The sequence below is a fragment of the Penicillium solitum genome (assembly GCF_028829755.1).
Source record: "Penicillium solitum strain IBT 25940 chromosome Unknown utg000004l_segment0_segment0, whole genome shotgun sequence".
In the NCBI taxonomy this organism is placed as follows: Eukaryota; Fungi; Ascomycota; class Eurotiomycetes; order Eurotiales; family Aspergillaceae; genus Penicillium; species Penicillium solitum.
In genome coordinates this window covers 3,405,345-3,433,256 of record NW_027072124.1, presented here as the reverse complement: position 1 = coordinate 3,433,256, position 27,912 = coordinate 3,405,345, and the positions used below count along the sequence as shown (strand labels likewise).

At 48.0% G+C, this 27,912-nt stretch overlaps 11 protein-coding genes across 11 annotated transcripts; 4 read left to right on the top strand and 7 right to left on the bottom strand.

Annotated features, from left to right (window-relative positions):
• Window positions 1–1,252: 1,252 nt before the first annotated feature.
• Window positions 1,253–3,163, bottom strand: N7455_007305 (CoA-transferase family III; the record flags this gene model as incomplete). The annotated part of the gene is made up of 3 exons (XM_065605591.1): window positions 1,253–2,493; window positions 2,554–2,768; window positions 2,877–3,163. The coding sequence occupies 3 exons, from the start codon at window positions 3,161–3,163 to the stop codon at window positions 1,253–1,255; spliced, it is 1,743 nt and encodes a 580-aa protein (XP_065461445.1).
• A 485-nt stretch (window positions 3,164–3,648) lies between these two features.
• On the top strand, window positions 3,649–5,645 carry N7455_007304 (acyclic terpene utilization AtuA family protein; the record flags this gene model as incomplete). The annotated part of the gene is made up of 5 exons (XM_065605590.1): window positions 3,649–3,688; window positions 3,744–3,884; window positions 4,004–4,756; window positions 4,804–5,414; window positions 5,472–5,645. 5 exons carry the CDS (start codon window positions 3,649–3,651, stop codon window positions 5,643–5,645), a joined length of 1,719 nt encoding a protein of 572 aa, XP_065461444.1.
• Window positions 5,646–7,177: 1,532 nt separating this feature from the next.
• On the bottom strand, window positions 7,178–8,401 carry N7455_007303 (SNG1 family protein; the record flags this gene model as incomplete). The annotated part of the gene is made up of 1 exon (XM_065605589.1): window positions 7,178–8,401. One exon carries the CDS (start codon window positions 8,399–8,401, stop codon window positions 7,178–7,180), a length of 1,224 nt encoding a protein of 407 aa, XP_065461443.1.
• Window positions 8,402–8,819: 418 nt separating this feature from the next.
• Window positions 8,820–11,513, bottom strand: N7455_007302 (uncharacterized protein; the record flags this gene model as incomplete). Its single annotated transcript, XM_065605588.1, has 5 exons — window positions 8,820–9,616; window positions 9,666–9,813; window positions 9,880–10,149; window positions 10,201–11,320; window positions 11,377–11,513. The coding sequence occupies 5 exons, from the start codon at window positions 11,511–11,513 to the stop codon at window positions 8,820–8,822; spliced, it is 2,472 nt and encodes an 823-aa protein (XP_065461442.1).
• Window positions 11,514–12,353: 840 nt separating this feature from the next.
• Window positions 12,354–13,908, bottom strand: N7455_007301 (putative salicylate hydroxylase; the record flags this gene model as incomplete). The annotated part of the gene is made up of 6 exons (XM_040955972.2): window positions 12,354–12,661; window positions 12,737–13,187; window positions 13,248–13,328; window positions 13,382–13,534; window positions 13,590–13,760; window positions 13,822–13,908. 6 exons carry the CDS (start codon window positions 13,906–13,908, stop codon window positions 12,354–12,356), a joined length of 1,251 nt encoding a protein of 416 aa, XP_040813575.2.
• Window positions 13,909–15,908: 2,000 nt separating this feature from the next.
• Window positions 15,909–16,814, top strand: N7455_007300 (uncharacterized protein; the record flags this gene model as incomplete). Its single annotated transcript, XM_040955997.2, has 1 exon — window positions 15,909–16,814. The coding sequence occupies one exon, from the start codon at window positions 15,909–15,911 to the stop codon at window positions 16,812–16,814; it is 906 nt and encodes a 301-aa protein (XP_040813447.2).
• Window positions 16,815–17,496: 682 nt separating this feature from the next.
• Window positions 17,497–19,252, bottom strand: N7455_007299 (FAD-binding oxidoreductase; the record flags this gene model as incomplete). The annotated part of the gene is made up of 3 exons (XM_040956112.2): window positions 17,497–18,429; window positions 18,488–18,970; window positions 19,043–19,252. 3 exons carry the CDS (start codon window positions 19,250–19,252, stop codon window positions 17,497–17,499), a joined length of 1,626 nt encoding a protein of 541 aa, XP_040813426.2.
• A 1,169-nt stretch (window positions 19,253–20,421) lies between these two features.
• N7455_007298 (uncharacterized protein) lies at window positions 20,422–21,731 on the top strand (the record flags this gene model as incomplete). The annotated part of the gene is made up of 4 exons (XM_065605587.1): window positions 20,422–20,850; window positions 20,940–21,063; window positions 21,118–21,315; window positions 21,382–21,731. The coding sequence occupies 4 exons, from the start codon at window positions 20,422–20,424 to the stop codon at window positions 21,729–21,731; spliced, it is 1,101 nt and encodes a 366-aa protein (XP_065461441.1).
• A 394-nt stretch (window positions 21,732–22,125) lies between these two features.
• Window positions 22,126–22,529, bottom strand: N7455_007297 (uncharacterized protein; the record flags this gene model as incomplete). The annotated part of the gene is made up of 2 exons (XM_040956092.2): window positions 22,126–22,425; window positions 22,491–22,529. The coding sequence occupies 2 exons, from the start codon at window positions 22,527–22,529 to the stop codon at window positions 22,126–22,128; spliced, it is 339 nt and encodes a 112-aa protein (XP_040813585.2).
• A 1,148-nt stretch (window positions 22,530–23,677) lies between these two features.
• Window positions 23,678–24,717, bottom strand: N7455_007296 (NmrA-like family protein; the record flags this gene model as incomplete). The annotated part of the gene is made up of 3 exons (XM_065605586.1): window positions 23,678–23,834; window positions 23,890–24,052; window positions 24,108–24,717. 3 exons carry the CDS (start codon window positions 24,715–24,717, stop codon window positions 23,678–23,680), a joined length of 930 nt encoding a protein of 309 aa, XP_065461440.1.
• A 293-nt stretch (window positions 24,718–25,010) lies between these two features.
• Window positions 25,011–27,078, top strand: N7455_007295 (uncharacterized protein; the record flags this gene model as incomplete). Its single annotated transcript, XM_065605585.1, has 2 exons — window positions 25,011–25,460; window positions 25,528–27,078. 2 exons carry the CDS (start codon window positions 25,011–25,013, stop codon window positions 27,076–27,078), a joined length of 2,001 nt encoding a protein of 666 aa, XP_065461439.1.
• Between the last annotated feature and the right edge of the window lie 834 nt (window positions 27,079–27,912).

Below are 27,912 nucleotides of genomic sequence, written 5' to 3'. Positions count from 1 at the left end.
GGGGTTTTCATTCGGGTCTCGGTTGTGTGATGCAGTGGCAGGCATTGGAAATAGATAAAGCGCACTGCACAATCGGACTTGCCGGTCAAAATAGGGATGTTGTATATGTGCATTCTCTTGTGGCCCTTTACAATGTTGAATAGGAGAGCAAGCTACGTGGACGCGTGAGGTTTCTGTAGGCCCTGCTATCGAGTAATATCGTTCATAAGAGGGTGTAATTGCATCCGTCCCATAATAATTCAAAGATGGGGCCCGGGAAAGAACCGCTGGGGTCGCGACATGTTCCGCCATTGGTATCTTAGTGTGGCCCGCCTCTTCTGAAAGGACTGAAAAGGCACTTTGGATAACCTTCTTCAGACGGGTGATCTCGGCTTGAAGCTCCTCATTCTTTTCTAGTAATCGGAGAATAGTCTCTTCAGAACTCCGAGTTTGGAGGGATTGGATCGTCTGCTCCAGGTGCACTATCCGGTCCTTTGTCTTTTGCCGACTTGTGCGCTGGGCGGCTCGATCCCACGCGCGTTTCTTCTCTCTGCGTATTTCAACCCCTGCTGCATTGATTTTACCCATTGGTGAATGATGTATTCGAATTATGAGATACAATCCTGGGATGGCAATCAAGACTGGGATATTGTGTGGTTAACCGCCAAGGTCGAGGAGACCTCGGGAAGATCCTGAAACCGCCACGGCAAGGACGGCAGATTGGCTCCACCCATCGCATGACACTCGGACTAGTCCGATCGCCTGGTTAAAGCAAAGTGTCGAGTACTATGCATGATGCATGGTAGAAATTACCGTGTCAATACAGCCCGGAAAATCAATGGACCGTTAGAGATATTTTACATAACTATGTCAAATTTACATACATTGTCGTACACGTCCATTTTCTGTCACAAAGTATTCTATGATGGTGACATTACTGAAGGGGGTGGGGGTATGCTTTTATTTTCAAACTGACGGAACGATTAGTCGGGTTGGAATATGGAGCAAAAACACATATTTTCTAACTACACGTAGGATATAATTTGTGAATATATAGAACAGGGAAGTCGCCTAGGTTCTCGATTCACAACATTCTTTTCAACAGAAGGCTATTTTTGGGATTATTTGTTAGAATTGAGGCCTTTGATTCAAATGATAAATCCATTAAAAGTCCATAGTGTAAATAGTTATCAATGGGCGACATTTCTGTGAATCGAGTCTTTCTCGGTGCTAACACAACGCCAGTAGGACGGAGGCATATACCCCCACATACTTAGACAACGACTTCCACAGTAAGATTCTCCGGCCACCTGGGTTGATCAACACCATTAGTCCGAGTTCCCACATTATATTTGAGCTGAACCGGGCCCTCGGGGAATTGAAGCACGGGCTTGGGAACCCTGACCAGAACACCCAATTGAGGACTGTGAAGGTCCTGGAAGTTATGCGGTTGAAATACGCGGTCACTGCTATTTTTCTTCAGCAATTCCACATGTGCTGGGATCGTTTCGAACATGGTATGGTGGTGACGGAAAACGGGGCGGCCATTGTCCGACCAAAGCTTCTGCCACACATTCTCGGGATAGGTTCCGACAGAGCGGACGAGCCATTGAGAGTAGTAATTGAGGGCGATATCCACGGTATACGATCCACCGTCAGCCGCGCGTCGCATGAGAGCATCCAGAACTCCAGCAGAGCCACAGACACCTGTACAGTAATCTGAGTTGGGGAAAACGGGTATAACCGGCTCATCAAGACCCATCCCGCGGCCATATTCCATCGCGACGCCACAGTTGGCATCACTGATTTGCTGCCAGCCACTGCGCTTTGCCCATGGGCCATACCACCCATAGCTGTTTTCGCGAGCGTAGATGATACCGCGCCCGCGGTCACTGCCGATTTTCAGAATGTCTTTTTCGGAAAATCCATACTTATCGAGTACGCCTGGGCGATAGCCTGTTACAACGACATCGGCATCCTCGATCAAAGCTCTCAGTCTATCTTGGTCCGGTGCCAATCGTAGGTCCAGTAAGCTGTTCCACTTTCCCCAGTTCATATCACAGTGCGCAAAAGAAAAGTCACACAGATGGGGAGCAGCAACTCTCATAACGCTGGCGCCCATCTCGGCGAGACCTCGACTTATGGCCGGGCCGGCAATGACTCGAGTCAAGTCGACGACTTTCAGTCCCGCTAAAGGTCTGCTAGCACTGGTTTCTGGGGACGACGGCCACCAGCAAGGTGATTGCTTCGAATTTCCGTGATGGTGAATCTCGTATAACCCAACCTTTCCATTTGCTTGCCCATGTTCGCTGGCAAAATACTCCTCGGGAGTCCAGCAGATAGTTCCAGCTTGTTTATGGACCTTTGATGCAAGATGCTCGAGGTCCGCAGAGTCGAATTCCTTCACGCGCTCCTGATAAAACTTAACAACATCCTCACGGGGACTATTGTCGAGTTCTGGCATCCAAGGTGGAAGACCCACACTCGCGAGGGTTGGCTCGGGGTTCATACTTCCTGTAGTGACAGATTCGTTAGCTTGGGTGATAAATGTCAGCAGATAGAAATATATGATACCGTGCAAATGGAAGTAACGGTCATCATTCGTCTTATACACATTCGTGCAGAGAGATCGATAGAGGCTGGCCTGTGCCTTGTTGGTGTCCCAACTAGGGAAATATTTCAAGAAGCGTCCGCCGTCGCGAGCGAGGGTGAACGAAGATTCGATAGGTTCACCCTCAGGGTCAAGGGTCCAGATCATTGCGGACATGATAAATAGCTGACTATGATCACTGTGTATATAATTAGTTGGGTATTCTCGTGCTTTGGGTGCATAGAAACAAAGAATATGTAAGAAAGGTAGAGAGAGAGAGGGAGGTGAATTATTTCTGGCCACGTACGTATCAATCACAATCTCCGGTGCCTTGACTCCATATTTGCGTTGTAAGAGAACACTCAGCAATGCCCCCTCGAGTGCTTTCAGACTAGCAATGCTCTCTGCGAACCTCCAGTTGATCGCAATGCTGGGATCATGCGATCCAACAAACTTGATGGCAGCTGCGGCGTCGTGAATTTCTGCAGGCAGGCCTTTCATCAGCGGATTTTGAAGGATTCCGTCCAGAAAGACCTTCTGAGCCTCTGCCGGTACAGAGTATGCTTCATCCCTCTGAACAAGAATAGTGGCCATGGCGGGCGATGGTTGAGTTTGACTCGAAGTTCGGACCTAACTATTTAGTTTGATCTTTCCGTTATGTAGACTCGGTCCCTTTATAACTTATTGAACCTTACATCATGGTACTTGTGCTGTCTCCGGACTCTGAGTCGCACCCACTCGAGTCAGTGTTCTATCTAGGTATACCCTAGAAGGAGTCCGGGATCTCGGCACAGGTGTACTCCATGAACGACGGACCAATACAAATTGTCCAACCTTGTTTAGTGGAGAATACCTGCCCCACTCTGACTCGACTTTATGCGAGTCAGACTGGAGTATGTTGTGAACTTGAGGCTCCCTACCAATAAGCTCAATATCCAGGGTAGACTGCGAGGATTAACATCCGGTTGACCGGGGTATACAATATAAAAAGGATTGGACAAGATGGTCTTCCTCACACCAGTTTGTCTTAGATCTGTGCGACTATATTGCCTGACAACTGACGAAATACAAACTACGACATGACATCCCTGCAGACCAAACCACCGCTTCGCATCCTAGGTTAGTGCTTGACCAGGAGAAAGAAGGAAATGGATGCTGATATCTGATATTGTAGGATCGTCTGGATCCGCCCAGGACCGTAGAAGACTTCTTGCCGCAGCCGTGAAAAACCACAAGAATGACCCATTTGATGTTCTTGTTGGAGACTGGATGTCTGAAGCTAATATGACCTTCAATGCTACAAAGAACCACAAAGGTACATTGTTTATTTATCACACATGCACCGATATCTGTCTTCCTGGTATCTAATTCAAGCAGGAGAAGGAATTGCCTACTAGAAAACCTTCATTTCCGCCCTCGAAGACGTGCTACCAGAGATCGCTGAGCATGGCATCAAGATTGCGGCAAACGCCGGGTCATCGGATACCAAGGGGCTTTACGATCCCCTGCTTGCCCTTGTGAAGGACAAGAATGTGTGTCTAAATATTGCCTGGGTCGAAGGGGATCAGGTTTTACCGGCTGTACTGAAAGCAGAAGCGGAGAAAGCCTTTGATTTCCGCCATCTCTGCACAAATCAACCTTTCAGTGAATGGAAACATGAACCGATTTCCGCCCAGGCGTATTTAGGTGGCCTTGGAATCGCCGAAGCTTTCAAGCAAGGTGCCGATATTGTTGTTTGCGGTCGAGTTTCAGATGCTTCTCCCGTCATTGGATCTGCATTGTGGTGGCATGGTTGGGACCGGGAGGACTATGATCAACTTGCCAACTCCCTCGTGGCTGGGCATTTGATTGAATGTTCTTCCTATGTCACTGGCGGCAATTTTACCGGATTCAAGGACCTGGAGCATCGTGGCTGGCAAAACCTCGGCCTGCCCATTGCTGAAATTGACCATTCTGGTCAGGTTATCATCACCAAAACCCGCGGAAGTAACGGCTTGGTCTCAGCGAATACCTGCAAGTCGCAACTACTATATGAGATCCAGGGTCCACGATACTATAACTCCGATGTCACAGCCTATCTAGAAGGTGTCAAGTTCGAAGATCTTGGGTCTGATCAAGTCCTTCTATCCGGAATTCACGGTGGTCCACCCCTGCCATCACGAAGGTCGGGATCACAGCCAAAGAAGCGTATCATGCCGAGTTATTATTCTGGCTGGTGAGGCTTGATATCGAAGCGAAAGCGAGGATGTTGGAGGCACAGATTCGGGAGGAACTGGGTCACCGCGTGAAGAACCTGAACCTGCTTGAATTTACTTTGAATGGGGTGGCAGCGGAAGACGCCCAAAATCAAGCATCTGCCACTGTGGGGTTCCGCGTTGTTGCTCAGGCACTCGAAATGGAATATCTCTCGTCTGCCAATTTCTTGGAACCCATTTTGGAGACTACCATGGAGCTGTACCCTGGTGGAACATTCCATATGGACCTGCGGACTGCTCTCCCCAGGGAGGTTCATGAGTACTTTGTGACCAAGTTCCCCCAATCACTTATCAATCACCGTATCCATCTCCACGATGGACGAACAATTGACATTGCGCTGCCATCAACGTTTGAGAGCAGAATTCCAGCGCCTGCACAACTATCTGCTCATGTCGATGTCGGTAGCTTTGGTCCAACAACACGAGGCCCCTTAGGCTGGATAGTCCATTCTCGATCCGGAGACAAAGGCTCCAATGCAAATGTCGGGTTCTATATTCGTTATGATGATGAATACGAATGGCTCCGTGCGCTTCTAACGGTCAAAAGAATCCAACAACTTCTGGCAAAGGAATACAAGGGTGGAAGAATCGTGAGTGACTTCTTTTGTAGAAAGCTCTGTGTCCAATGGCTAAAACTTCCTTTTCAGGAGCGATTTGAATTGCCGAATATTGGAGCGGTGCACTTCTTGCTTTACGATCATCTTGACCGTGGAGTTAGCTGTACTACAACGCTCGACTTCCTCGGGAAAAATGTTGGGGAGTATTTGCGATCCAAATTTGTTGATATTCCAATCGCCTTCTTGGAGCGTGGGAAGATCTAAGGAACTCAATGGATAGTCAAATCTTCGCCACAAATCTTTTGTGTAATGGAATAATTGTAAGCATCTTTGAAAACAGTCACCAAATGAGGATATAATATGGGCACTCCTTATGTCTCTTGTCTCCCGCTATCAAGGCTGTGGGATCGAGGAGGCGCATTTTAAACCGGTCCCATCGTGTTCCTGGGAAAATTATTTATCCACCGGACAAGTAGCGGAACAAGTAGCTACATCCATGTTCGACATCTAACCTTCTAGAATCTCGTACCGTTGGGAGCTCAGAACCTCTATTGGGGGAACTCTCCCACCCAAAAGGTCTTGTCCACATCACTCTCATTTACCCTTTCACGGTGCAAGATTCATACCATTATCAAGCCATGATGTCTAGGCGTCAATTACAGGCTTTTAGTCTGATGTAGTCGGTTTGAGTCGTTCGATGTCAGTCGATTCTGGGTCCCCGTGTGGTGGCGCAGGATATTGGTTGAGCTCATCATAAAATATATCCAAGCTTGGGGGAGCGTCCCAAAGATAGTGCCGGAGGCGAATAAGAGAAGGCCTCAGCTCAATACTTACACCGTCCCTTGCATATTTTGAGATATCATTAACCGGCCTTCTGGGCTGCTAAGCTCAAGTACGGCTGAGTGGACGGGAAGCCCTGTTTTCCACACCCTATGGTCGTATGTATAAGGCTGTGTGTGGGAGATATTCATCAGATGCAAGTAGTTGGGTGGTAATAAACGAGTGAAATGGTGAGAAGTCTGATAATATTATAGTTCGGATACGAAGTCGACATGTTCAATCAGTTTTCTTTGGTCAAAGTCTGATATTACACAAAAATATACAGCAACTGGTACGAAGAATCAATTATTCTGCGAATAATTTGGACCTATATTTACATTCGAGGGTGAACAGAATATATATCTGTCAACTCTTTTCTGGGTTAATTCCTGGATATTCAGGCGTCTCGGTTCGGTTCCACACTGCTCCCCGGGTATACGGCAACTTCAAAAAGAAAGAAGATCAGACGGGGCAAACAGTCCGTTCGCCTTTCTGTATCGGTCACGGACATGCTCGCCGTTTTAGCCACGGAAAGCATGCAAAGTATTTCTTTCTCATCGGTCGGCTTGTTTCCACCTTACGGTTCGGTCCCTTCGATACTAAATAGTTGTTGTTGGTGGAGCAGAAGCCCCGAGACTAATACAATGCCCGGGGAAAAGAGGAATGGGATACATTGATGAACATGTGGACCAAATTATCCAATGTATGTGGGAAGGAATATTTTGTTCTCTAGTGAGAAGTTCTGCGTTCGAGATTTATAAGATTGATAGATACAAAAGAAAGGTAGAAAGGTTCTATTAATACATGCCAAAAGATTGTAATAAGGGAAAGATAAGAAGGGGGAAAAAAGAAATCAAAAAGAAAAACACAAAGAGTGACTCGAAGACTCGTACTAGGAATATGTTCCTTAAGAGACTTTTGCACGCATTTTCTGCTACAATCCCCTTTTGCACGGCGAAGTTCACCAAAAATTCGGATCAGACTTTCTCGGGCTCAGAAATGGATGACCCTCTGGACTCGGCCGCGACTGAAAGCACACGCCTGCGCATTGCAGCCAAAAAGCCGAAAATCCCAACAAGCCACCAAGAGAACAAAATTGGCAGTGACCGATACAGAGTCGGGTTACATCCATGAGTCCAGATATCGACGAGGACCTGATAGATCTCATATGCAGGCAAAGCATATCCGATGCGGTAGAACCCAGGAGATAGCTCAAATGGGCTGATAGTACTCGAGACATTCATAATGATCCAAGTCAGGATGAAAAACGGCATAAACTTCATTGGGAGCACCGCCGTGACCGAATCGACGAGGAGGAAGTTGAGGTGCATTCCGAGCCAGAGGAGCATCCACGTCAGTGGGAATTGACCAGGTATGGTTCCCCAGTCTTCTCGGAAAGCCCAAATATAGCCGCTCATGCAGAGTGACGTGATGAAGGAGAAGAAAACAGATAATCCCAGTCGAAGAGAGATGTTTTGTCTCAGGGACAAGGTTTGGAGGATGTTGGATTCAGCCGTAATACCGTTCAGGGCCATTACGAAGAAGAATTGTGGTAGAATGACCATCACCATCGACACAGTGTTGTAGTAGAATCGACCGCCCTGATTCGTTGGCTTGATATCGATTGATGTGGCGCCAATTGGGTCGAACAAGATCTGCGCGATGTTTTTATCTGTTGTGTTGGCTGTTGACATCGCTGATGTTCCATTCATAGCATTGTAGGCACCTCTCGTTGCCTGGACCAGACCCTGGAGACTGGAAGAGATAACTTGGGCGTAGGAGGGATACTTCGCACCATTCCAAACATAGGTCAATGCCTCGGAATTTTGGTATGTTTGCGCAGCCTCGGGGGAGGCGAGTGCGGCGGACAATCTTGAAGAGGCGTTGGGGTTGGTGTAAATCGCTCCCCAATAGTGACCCTTGCAGATAGATTCACGGATATCATTTGCAGCCGGATACTCGGTCGATGGATGTTCAATGAGAGTGGGAAAGCCGGGGCTTGCTAGCTGGGAATATGCAGCTTTAACTGATTGTCCAACAATGCCGTCGTCATAGTCGACAAGGAGAATGTTGAAGGCCTTCATCCGCTGTGAGTCATTGAAGGCGCTGCCGTATAGGTAGCTCATATTTCCAAGAAATAAGAGCTGGATGAGGAAAAACGAGCCTCCCACGGCGCCCAAAAAGGGCTTTGGTATTTGCATGTTGCAGGTGCACAGGATCGAGTTTTTGGTGTTCAAGTGGGAATGATAGGTTGATCATAAACTGCTGAGATATAATTATTATTGTGACAGAAGAGGAGTTTGAGAAGAAAGAACATATTTAGACGAGTCTTAACCATCGGAGAAAGCAATGGGTTTTCTTCGGATATAAAACCTCGGAGGACAATATCCAGACCGAAAATGCCGGTGGAGTAGGGGTCAAGTCCGTATCTGTAACATACATCGTACAATCTCAATGTAGATTCACCTTTCCACAAAGTTCTAATATAAGATCCACTGTGGATACCCGCCTCCGCTGCGTAAGCGGAAGCATTTCGGGAATAAGGCAATTTAGATTACGCAGCGTATCACATATATTTACCTCATGTGGATAATTTCTTTCGTAATTATGCAATGTATTTTAGGTTGCGCGTAGTCTAACCAAGAGTTGTTCATAAATCTTGCTGACTCCCCACCACTTGATGTTCCTCATTGTGGAAATCGATTCGTCCAAGAGTTTTCCTAGACCTGATGGAGACGATAAGTTCCCCACGCCTGACATCTTGATGCGCCCTTGACCGGTCTCAACCCACCGGGCCTGTTTCGAGTTATTAAAGTCTGATGCCCCTATGATGATAGAGGGCGCGTCTGGCGGGGAGTCTTGGGACTGGCCTAAAAGAACAGAGTATAGCCACAAAACCAATGCCGATTGGAAGAAAAGTACTGGTGTGGAGTAATGCGTGCAGTAGGTCGATCGAACAGTTTCGAACAAGTCAGCCGCATACACAACAGCTTGCCTTGTCTCGCGAGGGGAGGAACTCCATTCCATTCGTAGTCGGCGCAAGTCGCAATCGCTGTATCGTTTGTATTTGAATTTCAAAACGATCGACAGCAAAGGCATTTTTGGTAAACTGTTCATCATTAACGCAGAGAAAATCATGATTCGGTGAACGCCCAGTGCCTTCATCTCGTTCATGGGAAGATCTTGGCCTTGGTTATATGTTATGGCAAGTATTTGTCGCAGCGCATTCGCAGCTGCCGTGCAATCAACAACTGAGATATTAACGGAACAGTACAATGACTGGCGGCGGTTCTCTTCAATGGTACTGAGAAGTTGCTGCAAGATAGCGCTTTTCCCAAGTACTCCTGTCTTATTCCATATTGCCGTCCGGCCTGGATCGGACACCAGGCGGAACAGAGTCTGCGGGAAATAGGGTGCTATTTGCCTTGTTAGAGAGATATAGCAATTACAGGGATCTTCGATTACCATTAGTCATGCGACCTGGAAAGACAGCCCAGGCTTGTGCGCTGGATGCTGCCCATGGCTTTTCCTCTTGGGGTAAGGAGTTCTGCATCTCATGGACTCTCATCACGGGGGTCAAGTCAAAGTCGGTTTGAAAAGCTGAATCTGTCAACTTGAGTCTAACGTTAGAACGAAAAATACTGAGATCAGTTTACGCTCAAAGTGTTCAGACACTCACCCAGATGGCAAAGGCAGTTCGCCGCCTCTCTTCATCAAGAGCCCAGATCTGCCATCTCTGATGAAGGGATAGGTCAAGATTACATACCCTTTCATGAGGGAGGTAGTTCGTGAATAATCGTTTCCGACGAGCCAAAGTTACAGGAAGTGCTTGCAACAATTCCCCGATTTCGAGGGCCCTCCGTTCCCCGGAATACCGTAAGGACAATTGATTGAGCAGGATGACCTGCATCATCCAGAGCTCACGACTATTTTGATTATTCCTTTCACACTGATCGGGAGTTAGTCTAGCATTACATGGATTATTATCAAAGTTTCTTACCAGATATGATGTTGACCGCCGGACCATCTCATTGATAGCCCTTGAACAAGCTTGCGATTGGGGTAGCCCAGAGAATTGAGCCCCAATGGCGCTAACAGCAAATATGAGCAGCCAATGTGTGTCCGAAGTTCCAAAAGACGGCTTATGTAGGAAAGGGAACACTGGATGAAAGTGTTCAAAGTAGAGTTGCACCCATGCATTGATTACAGAGGCAGGTGGTATCCTAAACTCAACAAAGCGTGCAAATTTTGATGTTGTTTCAATGGTCAATGCTAACTGAGCCATCTGGTCGACGGCAGTATTTGAGACTTCAGGGACATGCGCCAGGTTCTCTTCATCCACTTCCTCTGTAGAAATGTGCTCCATATCGGGGAACGATAACTGCGCGTCGATATCACCAGCGCTCGGTCGATAATGCCGCGGCTCCATATCTTCTCCTTCCAGGGATGGCGAGCGACTGCGGTTGTACATCTCAGCCACCGCTGCGGGAGTCAAGGGTGTGGGAGGCCCAATGTTCCTAGGAGCAAGCCCTTCAGGCTCTTTTGGTACCGGCCAGAGGCTATCCGGCCCCTCGGCCACGGTGTTGAGGTCAAACAAGCTCGGGAAGAAGTTGATGTCCAGGTCAGAGTCCCAGAAACCCTCCAGCCCTGTTCCTTCTGCATTGAAGTGTTGGGAGCCGTCGTGTGTCATAGATGGCGTACCTCCAAATAACCCATTATCAGACAGGCCTTCAAGTGGCATGAATGTTCCATGGCGTTGACTGAGTTGTACAGGTGTCTGAACAGTGGGTGCTTCTGGTACACCAACGATTGCTTTCTTTCCGGCAGGTTGACCATCGTTCTCAACCTGTTGATACAGGGAATCCTCGGAAATCTCCTTTGACGAGGTGCTAGTCGTAGCCTGGAAGTCCATCCTTTTGCGCTTATTAGAGCGTTCATAATAGCAGTCAGTGCCGTTATTTTGGCAACGGCAACGTTGACACGGTTGTTCCCCATCACACCGGACCTTCGAAATATTGCACGGCTTGCACGCTTTGGCTACCCGACGTCGATCAGCTGTGGGATCCTTACTGTCATAGTTACGCTGGTGGATTGCAGCATAATGGCGCGCTAGTGAGTCGCTAGCGAGCTGGTTAGCACTCTAGGTCAGCGGGTGAATTTGGCGCTCGAGACGTACACTCTGCCGAAGCGTTGACCGCACTCGGTGCAGGCGAACGGTTTCTCTTTGGTATGGGTGCGGATATGTCGTTCATAATGTTCTCGCCTCTGAAAGGAGGTATTACAGATCTCGCAATTTATGTCGGTAGATTGCATTGCCTAAGTAACCGAGATGCAGATTGAGATAACAGTGACAACCCAACCCACGCGTGACAACCCACGCGTACTAGTTCAGGGCGAAGTGAATCTGGTGAGAGCTGGGAATAATTAAGGAACATCCTTCACAATGTTCACAGAGTCCAGTCCGCACCTTAAAGACGGGAAATCCCGCCCCTAGCTCGAAGATCGACGTTCAATTTCCGTCTACGGCCAGATAAAATGTCTACAAAACGCCAAGCCCCGAACAACACAGGTCGCGAAACTTTTGTTAAGGCTCCCAATTCACTTATTAATCCCATATTTGATGTCGGGGTAAATTATGAGACTAGTGACTAAATAGAGAAAACTTATATTCCTATTCTCCGACTCGTTATTAAGGATCGCCGGTGCATTCCTGTGCAATGTTGTACGCAATACCATCGGCTCTCCACCGGGTAATCTCGTCTCGGGTACCACACTAAAACAGCCAATTATCGGACCGTGTAGAGAATGAAGACGATATTTTACAAGTAAAGTTTTGGAAGAAGTGGATCCTGGTATAAATTCCCTGCTTTTCCTAAAAAGGAGTCATTTGATTCATGCTGTACGGAGTAATTGACGCCAATAAATTTGCCAATAGTACCACCCAGTGGGTCCGGTTGTTACCTCAAATCCACCGCATATTATGATATACCGGTGACTTCCAAAACAAAAAAGGAGTGAATCGGAGTAGGAGGGTGGAAGCGGAACACGTAGGATTTGCTTAATGAAAGAACAAATAATATTTAACATGTTGGACGTCGAGGCTAACTTGGTCAGTATCTTGCCCTTGGACCGAAATTTCCCCGAGCATAGCCTCTAGGAAGTTCCCCGAGATGCTGCTAGTAGACCCTGGGCATCTTCTGCCGGGTTAGAGGGCCAAGTAAAAGAAAACATATCTTTCGGAAGTTCCGCACTCGGCACATATTTGCGCAATTCGTCGAGCATCTCCGCGCGGCGCTCGTCATGCGTCTTCGACATCATCATGACTGTCAATGCTCGCTCATAGCGAATCTTGTTATACAACTCCAAGCGTCCAGATACTTGCTCCGGTGTTGTGTCCGAAGGAAACAGCGCACCAAGGGCCGCACCATCCTCGAATGCCTGAGCACCACCCTGGCCTTGATCTATTTCATCTCGTTGTTTAGCCAAATGCATTATAGTAGGTTAGTCTACTATGTGGCAGAAGACAGAAAACTTACGAGGTAGTGTAGGGTGTGCTGCGTCTCCGACAAGAGCAAACCTGTCTTTGACAAACTTTGTTGGAGGCGAACGGGATGCTAAACTCCACAGCTTCACATCTTCACCAAGGCGGCACATTTCTCGGAGTTCGGGGCCAAATTCCTTGTAGGTCTCGAGAAGATGTTCCACGCTACTAGAATCCAGCCAGGAGGATTCCTTCGCTGAGGTGTCGTCTCCCAAGGGATGAATACCGGCAACGTTTAGCAGTTGGCCCTGACGGCACGGGTAAAACACCAGTCGCCGGTCGCTTGCTGTGAATGCATGGAGACCATCCAAGCCAGTCTTTTTCAAGAGAGAGGAAGCCAATTCATTGTTCAGTGCCTTGGATACGGGGATCAGGAATCGGAAACAGTTTTGACCAGTGCTTTCCTTTGATGATTCCTCTCCGGTGACGCTGCTCACGGTTCGGGACTGTTGGACCAATTAGTGAACTATGCACTCGTATTTTTAACCCTTCGATGGAGGCCTTACGTGAATTCCGTCGGCACCAATGACCAAATCACCGGTGAACATGGTTTCATCATCGAGTGTGACGATTCCTGTCTCGGCATCCTACAATCGTCAATAAATTTGAAGTATGACAACGAATCGCAGCCGTTACGTACCACTGATTGCACACGAGACGACAACCTGATGTTAACCCGTCTGCCGTTGAACTCCTGTGCAGCTGTCGCCCGAAGGGTGTTGTGTAGATCAACACGATGAGTCAAGAGCCAGTCATCATGAATACCCAGTGCTGTTTGGAGTTCCTTAGTCACCTGTATAAAATGGTGAGTTTGAGCAATCGATCATCCTGGAAAAGAGAAAGCACACAATAGGAGTCCAAAGAAGTTCACCTGCTGAATTCCACACTTGCAGTCGATTGCACTGGGATGCTTGCAGCGTTTTGAAGTCGCATTCCCATTCTTTTAGGATGCGACTCGCGTTAGGGGCAACATGGATAGCTGCACCAACCTCGTTGAGAAATCCCGACTGCTCAATAACCTGAGTGAGGGGTTAGTAAATAGAAGTCCACATATAGTCCACATATAGGGTGTATACGAACTTGAACATCGTGCCCGGCCCGGTTCAACGCGATTGCTGCCCCCAAGCCTCCCAGACCAGCACCTACGACAATAACCTTTAGTGGCATTTTGTGGCTGAGATACACAAAATGGATTAGGTTACAACGCTGCAGCGATTTAAGATATATATAGCAGTGATCAGCTGCCAATCGGCTGCCTCCACTCTCGGCTACGCCCACTCGGTCTCTCCCAGGTTTCTCCTCTCCGAAAGTGGGGATGATGTATCATGCCATTGCCTCTTGAGGGGGTATTTCCTAACATGGTAGGGGATGTGGGCTTGCTAGCATTACTTAGTACTAATTATTTAAAATCTAGGTCTTTCATATCGCCCCGGCGAGAGGAGCAAATGAATCATACACACACGATATATATGTAGGTACACTCCTTGTTTACCGTTTTATGTAGAGGGAACGGAACTGTTATTACCCGTGACCGATGACTCAACTATAGCCAATAAAATAGACAAGCCAACAAAATAGACACACAAAGTGAGAGATATATTTCCTAGAAGCGCCATCCCCTGCTTCTATTCGGCAGGCTGTATAGATGTTTCCCAAGTGTCTGACATACCGGGAAGTTACGTCAGTGTAGTTTATAGTGTGGATGAAGAAAGTGTACCGGTAATAGTCGTATCATACGCATAAATAGGCTACTGAAAAATGATTTCTAATTGGGGGTGTCCCGTTTATCAACATAGCCGATACCGAAGGTTCGGCGAGGTACCTGATTGTATATAGATGTTCCCCTTTCGGCACGAGGAAAGCCGGGCTTGTGATTGGTTCAAGGTCACCGAATGATCCCAATTAGGATTAGTGCTAGCTTTGACTATTACGGACATCTGGGTATCTAGACTATACACAATTACTTGGCTACAGTATATATAGAAGCATATTCCTACAGTAATCTTGATATCTATACACATGTGTGTAAGAATTTCCAAAATACGGCTTCTGTAGGAAGGGGAATACTGTATGAAAGTGTTAGACTTGACGCGATTTAAATATTATATATAGATGGAACTACAATGCATGCATATATGGAATAACTGGGACCTTGCAGTGTATACTAAAGGATGTAACTGAAAACTGTGTGATCTCTGCATTTCTGGATTACGAGCGTATAATATGGGCTATTTCTACTCCTGTAGAGAACCTCAATTCGATGTTACTAAGAATTAACTTGGATTCTCAACTGAGACACAGGTGTGCCCCGCCCAAAAGGGAGATCAGCACGCGGGTGGACCGAGGCGGGAACGCGTCGCCAAATGGAAAGATTCCAATGTTCCAACTCGTGTATTTCCCCACACAGTCGGGTACAGCTATCGAGTCGAGCAGTTTTTCAGGGCAAGCTACTCCGTAATTAGGCTCCAATTTGTATTGGCTTATCGAATTTCTCGTGCCCACTCACTCTTAGAGATTTCCCCGCCCCCAAACTACGGGGTAGGATGTACGAAAAGCCCTCGCGGCAGGCCTGCGACCGGTGTCACGATCTCAAATTGCGATGTCACCGGAATGATGCAGGCAAATGCAGCCGTTGCACAAGGGCAACCGCAAGCTGTGTGTTTAGTCCCTCGAGTCGCGGTCGCCGATCAACTCATCAAAATCGCCGAGCCGGTTCCCAAGTAACCAAATGGACGAGCGACGGGCAGTCAAACGTGAAACTTGCCCCTCGGGTGCCCGAGGAAGTTATTTCGGACCTAGGGAATATCGAGACGCACAACGAGTTGAGTAACACCTTAGAACATGTTGACTGGAGAGGCACTATCTAATATCGGGATCTACTTGAAAGGGAATACTCTAACGGACATCACCACATACAGCCTCACCCTAGAATCTTTGAGTATACACCCATTAGCAGTGCCGAAACCCGTGAGCCTACGGTGCCGAACCTATGCGTGGGCGTCGACCCAGACGTCCCCCTCCTGGAGAGCTTTACACCCTCGATGAGTCTGTCAGGCGCACCTCTAGAATCAAACCTCTTCTCTTGCTTCTCTCACCAAGACGACAATACTCTCAGCCAAATCACCGATCCTCACCTCTCTTTACTCGAGCCCTTTTCCGGACTACATATGCCCGACGTCGTTCCAACGGCCAATGAGATCCGCCCCGACATCACACAGGCCCCATCCCAAGAATCTGACGTGCCACAGGCATTAAATTGCCATCGCAAGATCAATCCACAGACACGTGTTTTACAACAGTTTACGGAGGACATTTTGGAGCTCGATATAGACTTAATTCGGCACACTTTGGAAGACCCCGTTGCATTCGATTCCGTCCAAACAACCCCCGGATCAGATAGTACTAGTACCTCAAATCCATTATCGAATTGCCCGGTCGATACTACCCTCGTTTTGACACAACGAATGATTAAGTTATTTAGTCGTGGGGGAAACTGGACGACTCAGTCTAGTGTTCCCCAGAAATCGCCAATTTCCACATCTTCATTTTCCTCGCGCTTTCAACAGCTGATCACCGAAAACGCGCCCACGAGCACTTCCAGGTATCCGGATTTAGATCCACAGCAGCAGGAGATGAACCTGGACCAAACATCAATATTGCACGCGTTGTCCACCTACATGCGCCTAATTGAGGCCTACCACCTCACCTTTTCGCAAACTACACAGAAATTTGGCGTTGCATTGTCAGAAGGATCGTCTATTCCATTACCATCCCTCCAGATTGGGGCATTCGCTATGGATGATCCGGCGGGCCACGTTGCGTTGGTGATTCAGTCAGCGTTGCAACTGTTAGATCGCCTTGGAGATTTGGTGAATAAACTCACTATGCCTTTCATTGCTAGGGAGGATGGTGACAATGGCATTAGCAGCTCCCCGACTCCACCAACTGGACGCAATGTAATTAACATGGTGATGACGACGGTCCGCGAACGCGAAAGCCAACTGATGAAGGCAGCGGTGGGGCTGGAAAGTTGCTGTCGCGAGGCACGAAGGCCGCGTGAGCGATGCTCGTGATGGCAAATATGATGGACGATGTAACGCCCAACAGAATTGCGGGGCGCGCCATGCCCATACGGATCAGGGTCGGAGACGAAAATGGAAATCCGTCCTTCGTATTCATCAGCGCGCTTACTGTAATCAGTCATCAGTCATTACATTGCCGAATCGGCGAACTGCGACACTTGGCCCTGGCGCCCAGATCGGCCACCGCCATTGGACCTTTTGAAAAATAGAGCGTTGAGTAAGAGAAAAGGGATCCCCAGGCCACGAGCCCAGGGTCATGTATGCTCAGATGTCCAGGTACCTTGCCTTGGCTGGTTAGCTCGCCTAAGGGTATTGATAAGAGCAAGGCCTGGACATGTGGATATGGCGTACAAGGGAATGTGACAATGGAGATGAATTGCCGTTCAAACTAGAAGACGAGACGAGTTCGGGATGTAAATAGAACAGATAACCATACCTACCTAGATAAGCTGTAGCGGAACCATGGTTTCAATTTGTGAATCCGTGGATTCCTACGCTCAAGCCGCTTTCTTTTTTTGTTCAAGCTGTGAATATCATTTAGACTACGATGTATGCAACAGAATTGATTCACAAATATTAAATTATGATGTAGATAATATACTACCATCTAGAAATTTCTTACATGCAGTTTTTTAAGTACAGTGGTAGATGTCGTCTCTATGCCCAAATGTTTCTAGAAGGAGGGGGTCACAGGAGCACGATCAAGCTTGAAGTAACCAGGCTGGAGAGTCTGGTAAACCTCCTTGGGGTCATATTTCTTGGCAATCTTCTTCAGCTGAGCCTTGTTCGCAGCGCCATATCCAGCGACAGCATCCTGGAACATGCTGGCGTAGTTCATATAGACGTATTCATTGAAAACGCCGAGGGTTTTAGCCTCAGCAATGACCTTCTCCATGAACTTGTTGACAAATGCGTAGATAGTCTGGTCATCAGACTGGTTCTTCCACCAGCAGGAAATATGCAAAAGGTGCACAGGGCCAGAGGACCCAGCAAGTCCGAGAGCATTGCCCCCGTGGTTCTTCATGTTGTTCAACATGGGCTCAGTGATACCCTGATAGATGAGCACGGGCTGGGCGCCGGCAACATCGGCTACCTCGGGGATCATCGAGTAGAAAAGGTCTACCACCCAATTCGCGAATTTCTCGTCGAGAGCCGCGCTGATCGGCCAGTATACCTCGCGAAGACCGAATGGATTCGAGGTCTCGAGGTACTCGACGTACTCAACAAGAGTCTTGGCGCTAGATGTGTCTGAAATGGCCGGAATGCTTTTGTATTGCTTGTAGATCTCGGGGTTGGGGTCGTTCTTTACGTAGGTCAATTCTGCGGACGCAAGGTTCATTTCTTGGGTCCGGAGGAAGGCGACATATTGCTGGGCGTTACCGTCAACGGTGGCATTGTTGATCACATTGATCCAGGCATTGATAACCTCGGGAAACTCGGTCTGGAGGAAGGTCCTGGAACCACCGTATAACTTTGGTGAGGGGATGGTGTATAGATTGTACTTAGTGACGAGACCAAAGTTGTTTCCGCCGCCGCGCAGAGCCCAGTACAGGTCAGGGTATGAAGTTGCGCTCGCAGTTACAATCAGACCACTAGCAGTGACGACCTACATGTGATTCATTAGTACCCATTGTCTACAGAGTATGATAGGCGCATAATCGTACCTCAAAGCTCTCAACATTGTCGCAAGTCCATCCGTACAGGTTGGAGTGGTAGGAGATTCCACCGCCCAAAACGAAACCACCAACACCAATGCTAGAGGCACGACCTCCAATAACAGCCAATCCATGGGGCTCGAGGGCAGAGTAGGTGGTGAGCCAATTGTTTCCAGGCCCAACAGAAGCGACCGTCTTGTCGGCGTTAAGGGTAACGGCATTCATATCCTTGAACCATATACTGATTCCGCCAGGGGCGCTAGAAGCACCGGTGAAGGCAGCATGACCACCACTGCGAGCGGCAAACTCGCAACCAGTCAAACGAGAGAGCAAAACCGCAGTACTGACTTCCGTGTTCTTGGCAGGGCGGAAGACGCAATGCGGCTGGACCTCTTCTTGCTGCACGGACCAGAATGAGCTGGTGAAGTTGCTATACCCAGTAGTCTGTTGGGCAGCGACTTGGGAGCCAAAAAGGAAACTCAAACTTGAGCACTAAGGGAAATTTTAAATTAGCGATTATTGGACGCCTAGCCAAATTGCTATGGGTGCCAGGTTTTTGCTTACTGCAGCTGTACAGGCCGTATCGGTTGATCGTGTCTCAATGGCGGCGAACGACTCTAATGCGGGAATTTTCGAGACATCCACACCGAGATCCCCTAACGCGCTGGTGATGCTGAAATCATCGGCTTCAATAACCGAGCTGGTCTCAGCGGCCTGGGCCAGGGTTAGCCCGCCAATTGCGCATAGCCCGCCTATGAGGGTTGAGGGATGCATGATCCAAAAGATATGCAAGCAAGCAGTACAGAGTAAGCAAACTTGAGGGAAGAAAAGAAGAGAAGAAATCCAAGTGGAGGAAACTAATTGTCTTTTAACTTCCTCGGAGTTTAGCTGATCAAAGGCTTTGGTCCGATAGGGTTACTGGGATGGTCCTTGAAGTAAGCCATTAGGTGAAATTAAGTAATTAAAGGGTTCGTATAACTGGAGCAAATTATAAATTATATTATGACTGGGAATTCCAAGGCCGTGTTCACTTTCGCTATCGCATAAAACAATCTCGCTTCCAGATCTAAGCGAAGCGGCACATCCCGAACGCTTGAGCTACCCTGAAACCAGAACAACGAACTTCTAGAATCAGCAGCGCTAGCGCTTGTTTCGCCCTGCATATTATTGTTAGATAAATTTTTTTCTTATTGGCTCCAACCCCTCTGTTTTTGTTGAGTCGCAAACTAAACATGATCTCGGAAAAGGGAATTATGATGATTTTTCTAAGCGAGGGTACAATTACGGATGCCACGAAGACCCCGGTACCCCCGGCACCGTAAGTCCGGGGGTTATGCAGGCGGCAGTTTAGTTTGAGACAAGAAGTCCAAACTCAATTCACAATCTTACCCAGCCTTCTCCCAGGATTGACTAAAACTGCCGTTTTTCTTCTTCCTTTTTCCTTTTTCCATTGAAGGTTGTCTGCACATTCTTTTGATGGACATGGTATGCTGGATCGGTCCTTGGACCCTACTTGGGTAAATTGTATTTTCTTTTTCCAAGACCCCTCCATGTCCGCCTCGGCCCGTTATCGACTCCCGTGGTCATTGGGGCCACTTGGGGCCACTTTTGGGGGCACAAGAGCCGGGGCTGAGGCGGCGGGCCACCCACCCCACCGGGGCTATATATCTCTTCTATGATTGGCCTTGACGTGGTGGGGGCATGTATGTATATTCGATAATCCCTGCATTGGCACTCGAAACAAATGTGTATATTGCCCCTCCAAGAATGACTGCGCATGGTGGCTGCAGATGGTGCCCAGCTGTGAATCTTAAACTCAGGGTAATGGCTGCCATGTAGTTGAGAAAAATCTGGTGAAATGCCCTTTGTATATGGATGGCAGTGCCCCCCCCCCCCCCGCGGTTCCCGGCGTGCTTTTCTAAAGTTAAGTCTCACCAGAAGGGATGGGAGAGGCCATTACAGGCACCTATAGTCCTAGTACTATTAAAGGTACTGGTATTGCCCTGATTGTACTCACTTCGCTGGTTGTAGGCACTCGTTATGTTGGTTCCATTCGAAGTTTCAAGGACCTCAAGGCTGAAGACTACCTTCTGATTGTCGCTTACATATTCTTCCTGGAACTAAGCATTCTCTACATCTACGTTTCTCCTGTCATCTTTCGTATAGCAGCAGTCGGTGCCGGAACGATTCCCCCATATGCCACCCTTTCGGAAGACGGACTCCGATTACAGACTGTCTTCTTCGTCACGACATCTTCACTATGGCTCTGCTTGTGGATGATCAAGTTCTCGCTCTTGGCAATGTATAAACGGTTGTTGGTCGGGAAAAAATACCTCATCGCCTGGTGGGCTATTATGGGATTTTGTGTCCTGGTATGAATTTCCCGCCCAAGTTCGAGTCTTCATCAAATAACTGACGGGGCTCTTCTTAGTTTATTATTGGCTGCATTCTCTCATCGTAGTTCTCATGCTCTAGCTTTCATGCCTGGTTTACTGCAAGCCAATGCAACACCCCACGCGACCATCGGGAAGCCGTTATCAGTTTATACTACGCATACGGGGCGGATATAGTCACTGATATAGCAAGTACGCATTACCCTCCTTGGGCCTCAACGATTACCCATCTAATATATTGCCAAGTCATGATTCTCCCTATCCGCCTTATCTGGAACCTGCAGATGAAAACCCGACAAAAGTTGAGTATTGGCGGGCTATTCTGCTTCGGCTGGATTTGCATCATAATTTCCACCATTCGCGTCGTTCAGCTAGGCGAGACTGAAAACGGAGTCCCCGCTCCATCGTGGCTGGCCCTATGGGGAACCATCGAGGCATCAATCGGTATGCTTTATTTCTCGCTTTGTCTACTTTCATATTGAAGCATTTTATTAACTGACATTCTCATAGCCGTCATGATCGGATGTTGCCCCGGCCTCTATCGCGTCCTTAAAACTGCCATCTCGCCCTCCAAGGCATCATACCCATACGACACGTACAACTTGAGGGGCCCGGGGGGCAGTGGTATTCCATCGCACCGCTCGGGTGCGTTTGTGGGAACTGACGCCCCTTTGAACGGCTTTAGGGGGAAGGAGGAGATATACCAGTCAGCGAGTGCATACCGTTCTACCAGTCCATCAAGCAGTCAGGAGAACTTGACGCATCCGAGTGACAAGCGGAATATAATGGTTAATTACGGAGTTGCCGTGACGGTAGAGGATCGCCCGAGTGATTATGGCCAAGCTGCACGTTTTGTGTAAGACAAATATATTGCGAACAAATTTTTCATAAAGCTGAATAAACACGTTGTGGCAATGGGGGATAAATTTCAATTCGAAGAGTTAGTGTACAGCTACTATGATGCTTCTATCCCGACGCTGTCGCTCACTATAGATGGATGTCCTTTTCGGTGACTTCAAGGTCCTCATCTAAGCAGTGCACACGGGCATCTAGGTATCTTTCTCTTATCTGCGCTGAACCGTGGGAAAGTCCAAGATATACTAGGAGGCAGAGGCAGCGGTAGGGTGGGAGTATTTCCGGCTCACCAAACCGCACAATTGGCCAAAGGATTGGATGAGGAGGTAATTCACCTTCCTCCAGGATGTGGTCTGGAATCCATAGGGTAGACGATGTGTTATTAATCGCTGCAGCAGTTCAAGCTCTGTTCTGCTCAGGCGGGTTGGTTTGGTAAACTCCAACATTGCGTTGCATGACCATCAGCACGCGTACAACCCAGCGGTCTTGGATTTGATCAGTGAGGCGACCCACTCGGGGGTTTTGTTCCGCTGCTTGACTGGCTTCATTTCGGATCGGAAACTCGAGACTCTCGCGGGTCAGGCCGGGAGAAGCAGACAGAAGTTGTGCAGCCTCGAGACATGGCCACATGATCACGAAGCGCTGGAGATCGACAACATTGTCAAAGCCGAGATACGCTGCTAGTGTCCGTTCGGCTTGCTATATGTCAGAAAGAATGGAGGTCAGCGAGATTTACTGTCTGATCAAAGTAGAAAATAACTTGCCAAGGGCGTGACAACACGAAGGCGGCCGTTGAATGACATTTCCTTTGAATATGAATGGCAAGTGAAGGGAATTCAACCGGGTTGAAAGTGTTAGATGATATGAAAAACAGAGCCAGGGAATATGATGGAGAATGGACGGTCAGTACATCAGAGTGATGCTTCATGAAGATGATAAGAAGTGAGAGTCAATATCATAGAGAACTGAGGTTGACCAGAGAGAGAAGTGAAAGCTTGGTTAGAAACTGCACCTATCAGGCAACTTTATCTCGCGTAAATGAGAGCCAGCTTACATGAGTGTAGTAGGTTGAGACCTTAGGGAAATCATGTATATCGGTTCCTGGCTTATATCATGATCCCCTACAATTTTAAGTAATATAAAAACAAGTATACCATAATAGGAAGGAGAACAGTTGTGATTTCAATAAATGGGGACCTGGATCTCTCTATATACACGGTGGATTTGCAGGCCTTCTATATCTGACAGCAACACAGACAAGCAAAGACTGCATGAAAGTCGAACAAAAATACCGGTCTTGTAACACAAGATTCCACAGAGTGTGTATATCGAGATAAAGGAAGATGAAGGATACCGTTGTGTTAAACATCAGAATCCAGATTCAAAGTCCAGAATAGGATTTTTAATCTACTGTAAAATATGCTTGTATTTCTTAATAAATCCCAGAAGTTTTTATTATAACCTCGTAGAAATCCATGTTGTAAAGACCATCAAGAGGGTAGGTATGATCGCGTGGTGATCAGAACCATAATTCACAGCCTCACAGCTCTCACCATCCCACTCCTCCACCTCCCTTACCACCGAACCCCTTATATTCTACCTAAATATCTTCCTCTCTGACACATAACAGGATACATACGACCATAGGGTGTGGAAAACAGGGCTTCCCGTCCGCTCAGCCGTACTTAAGCCACACGCCGGTGAGTTAGTAGTTGGGTGGGTGACCACCAGCGAATCCTCACTGTTGTATGTTTTTTTTGCTCTAATCATTTCATATCTCTCAATTCGGCTGGTACAGTCAGTTATTTTATGTTGTTAATATTAATTCCGATTGTGCACTGAAATTTATGATGCTGGAAATACGATACTAGCAACTGGTCATTGTAATGGTCCCTGGTGGACTTTTGCTGCTCTATAAGCGATAATAATAGCTAACCATGTACATTCCTCCCTATGCACTGAGTGCAAAGTAGGCCTTCGGCAGCTGTTCCAACGGCCACTGGCGGATGAAGTCTTCCCAGCTAACCGCCTGCACACTAGGGTACTTCGTAGTGTCCAAATCGGGACCCACAAAGGTCTGACCATTGATCCAATAGTAATAGAAGAAGCTATATGTGTTAGCATCGGCCTTTCATAATAGACGGGGTCAGGTGGGATACGTACAGTGACATATAACTGTAGATATCTGTCGGGTTCTTCTCCCGCTTGTCATGCATGGTCTTATATAGTTCCTCCAGGGAACCATGACTCTCAAGGGTGGGCTTAATGCCATGGACCTTTTCAAATGATCGGGCGATTTCCTGGACTGTGGAGCGGCCACCAAGGACTGAGCAAGGGTATGTTAGGAATCCATCGAGGTGAATGCTCTCAATTTGACTTACATCGGATGATACCGGTAGCCTTGGGGTCCACAACAACCGCAGCAGTAAACTCCGCAGCGTTCTCATAGGTGGTGCCTTCCATAACCTCACTACCATCTCCCCAGTAGCGGAAAGTATTGGTCTGAGGGTCGAAGATGTTGAAAAAGGAGCTGAATATGGGTTCCATGAAACCACCAATATGGATATGAACGCCCTGCACCTTCTTGGTGTCAAGGTAGGCCTTGACATGAATCATAGGGTCCTTGGGGAATAGCTCGCCGAGCTTGAGCTTGGTGTAGTCCAGTGCCCAATCACTGGCCACATAAGGAGGGACTTGGGATTCTTCGCACGCATCGATCAATGCCTTCTGTCCGTCGACCATCAATTTGTCATCTCCAAGGTAGCAGCAGACCACCACGTCGGAGCCAGTGACAAAAGTGCGGATTGCCTCCTTTTCGAAGGCATCGCCTTTGAACAGAGCCACTTGGGGCGACGAAGAAACGGCCTCTGGGACCTTGCTGGGGTCACGGCAGTATCCGCGAACGGAGACACCATCTTGCTTCAGCAGGTGAAATACAAGTCTCTTGGCAAATTTGCCGGTGATACCTGCGATGGCAACAGTGATAGACATGGTGATGGTGGCGGGGATGGATATAGAAGAGGGTTTGGGTTAACAAAGCGAAGCGATGATGAGTGAGTGTTCCAACACTGGAGCCATAGCCATATTTATAGCTTTCTGGGAATCCATTTACCCATTTCTTAATCGAATTGATTATAGGACCAAGATTTGTAACCATGCAGAGTATACAAGTTGAGTATACTTTGCTGAATCATCACCGGGCGGTAAATTAAGGCCGACGCCACTACACCACATCTAATCCATCGGCCATCTACTTTGCCCCGGAACTTAACGCCTTCCGGATTATGGCGACAATTTCAAGCCCGGCTGGCGCGGCAGTTGAGAAAAATGAGCCGCAAACCCGCAGCTGTCAAAAATGTAACCATCGAAAAACGCGCTGTAGCAAAACGATGCCCTGCACTGGCTGTGTCAAGCTAGGGGTAGAATGTGTGTTTCCTCCTCCAGGTCGCGCACCACGGAGGAAAAAACGAGCGTTGAAAGCCGAGTTGGTGTCACGTGTGCAAGATCTCGAGCTACAGCTGCAAAGAGCCAATCGAATAAGGTCAAATATCGATTCGAATAAGGAAGAAACACCTTGCTCCCGCAGTAGCGCCTCCCCGTATCTTCTTTCTCGGGATAGTCCGTTGAGCGAGAGGCCGGTGAATGTTCGGGATAGAAAATTTGGTCAATTGATTGTCGACGGCGACACCAGTCGATATGTGAACCATGAGGCTCTTGTGAGCTTCCAAAACGAGGTTTGTTTGAAACCCCGGACTTCTTGGTTTCACTTTCAGCTGATTGACTGTATGATCTCGCTTCAAGATTAAAACTGTCAGATGTCGACAAAGTGCAACCCCAAATGAGCCAGATTTAGATGAGAACCCCAACACATTTCTCTTCGGGTTCCGTTCACTTGCCTACAATATTCACGATTTACACCCGTCGCCAGTCACTAGTTTAGCACTATGGGATGTTTACGAGAGAAATGTTGCCCCGCTCGTCTTGATTCTCCACAGGCCGAGCATTCGTAAACTAATCGGAAAAGCAGCAACCAACGCTGATTTCCTTGATCCTACCTCTGAAGCGCTTGTGTTCGCAGTCTATTTTGCGGCCGTCACAAGCATGGAGCCCGAGGAGTGTCGTGATCGGCTAGGAGAGGATCACCAATCCGCCTTGCGACACTACCGCTTTGCGACAGAGCAGGCCCTTGCCCGCGCAGACCTTCTACATGCCAAACAACTCACCATTGTACAGGCTGCAGTCCTGTTCTTGATTGCCAGATGGCGATCTGGTGATGTACGATTTGTCTGGGCCATGACAGCAGTAGTATTAAGGCTTGCACAGGGATTGGGGCTACACAGAGATGGCACAAAGCTTGGACTTGGTCCGTTTGATACGGAAATGCGCCGTCGACTATGGTGGCAGATCTACTTGTTGGATACACAGACCTCGGAGTATCAAGCTACGACTCCCCAAATTTTTGAAGGAACCTACGATACCGAGCTGCCATTGAATACCGATGATAGCGACCTGTTTTCCGAATCAGAACAGCCTTTCACACAGCGAACGGGATTTGCTGAAACAACTTTCTTCCTGGTTCGATGCGAGTTCAACATGCGATACCGCCAATTAATGCACGGCTCGAGCCTCCAGCTCCGCTCAAATCAATTAACAATTGAGGACACCATTTCTGCACTCTATGAGCTTAACACATTCATCGAGAACCAATGCCTTCGATTCTGTGATCGTACTATCCCCATTCAGTGGGTCGCCGCCACAGTTACCCGGGTTGCCCTGGCGCGGTTATGGTTGACCGCCCATTTAAGTCTAGAGCGAACGGGCGAGTTGAGCACAGGAGTCTGGGAACAACGTCGTGAGGTTCTTTTCCGGACGGCGATTGAAATATTAGAATTTGCGCATCTCCTCGAAAGTAGCGAGGAGACAAGACAGTGGTCATGGATGTTCCAGATGTATCGCCAATGGCATGCTTTTGCCTTCATTCTGTCCGAGCTTTGCGTTCGCCCTACCTCTGCCCTTGAGGATCGTGGGTGGAGAATTGCAATCCTCACGTATCAATGGTGGCAACGTGATGGGCCGCCAAAGGGGTGGGTTCTTTGGGAGCCGCTTTCTCATCTTATGCAGCGTGTTGCTACGACGCGTGACAACCAACAACATACTTCCCAGATCGAGGGATCCGAAGATCAAATCCAGCACATCCATGTTTCGTTCCCCGCGGATTCATTGCGGATTTCCTCGATCTGGACATCGCAGGATCTAGAACCATCAATAACAGAGACATCGTTGAACCAGGAAGCCGGCCCTTCATCTATGGACATTTACCGGGAGACCATAGTAGATACACATCTGCGCTGATGTGATGATTGAAATTAAAGGGATACGAAACATATGTCCGGATCGTCTTGATAAAGCCGTATTGCTATTTCTCAACCATTCTAATGGCAGTGAGTGGTCATCCGCTTGGCTTTCGGACCGAAATATTTCAAACCCTTAGATATCAACCATCAAAGCTGATTCTGCAGGCCAAGGAAGCTCTGTTTCTTAATAAAAGCGTCCAATCCACATCCCTCCCTTGCTTTTCTCCAACCTGCACAGCTTGCACTCTATTAACTATGAGTGCAACTCTCATTACAGGCGCCACCGGAAAACAAGGAGGCTGACTGATCAAGAGGCTCCTGAGACACGATCCGCCATTCCAGATCCTGGCTGTAACCCCCAATCCCCAGTCCACATCGGCACAAAAGCTACTCAAATTGTTCCAATATCAACATTCTCCAAGGAGACCTGGACCGGCCCTATGAGTTGTGCAAGAAAGCTCATGCTCTAGCCTCAAAGCTGATATGGGGTGTTTCCACCGTTCAGGTATACTTTAACCTTTGTAATTCATATGCAAAGTCCGGACGAGTGATAGTCAACTCCCAGGCTGCAATTGGCAACGGTGCATTGAAGGAACCCCAAGGCATATCCATGATCCACGAAGCACTCAAGCACAATGCGAAGCACTTTATCTACTCATCCATTGACCGCGGCGGTGCTAAATCCATCAAAGACCTGACCTGCATTCTGCACTTCATACACAAACACCGTATCGAGCAACATCTTCTAAAAAAGACCAAGGATTCAAATAACTGCATTTTACGAGAACCTGACACCGGACATTGCTGGCAAGCTCTTTGCGACATGTTTCAA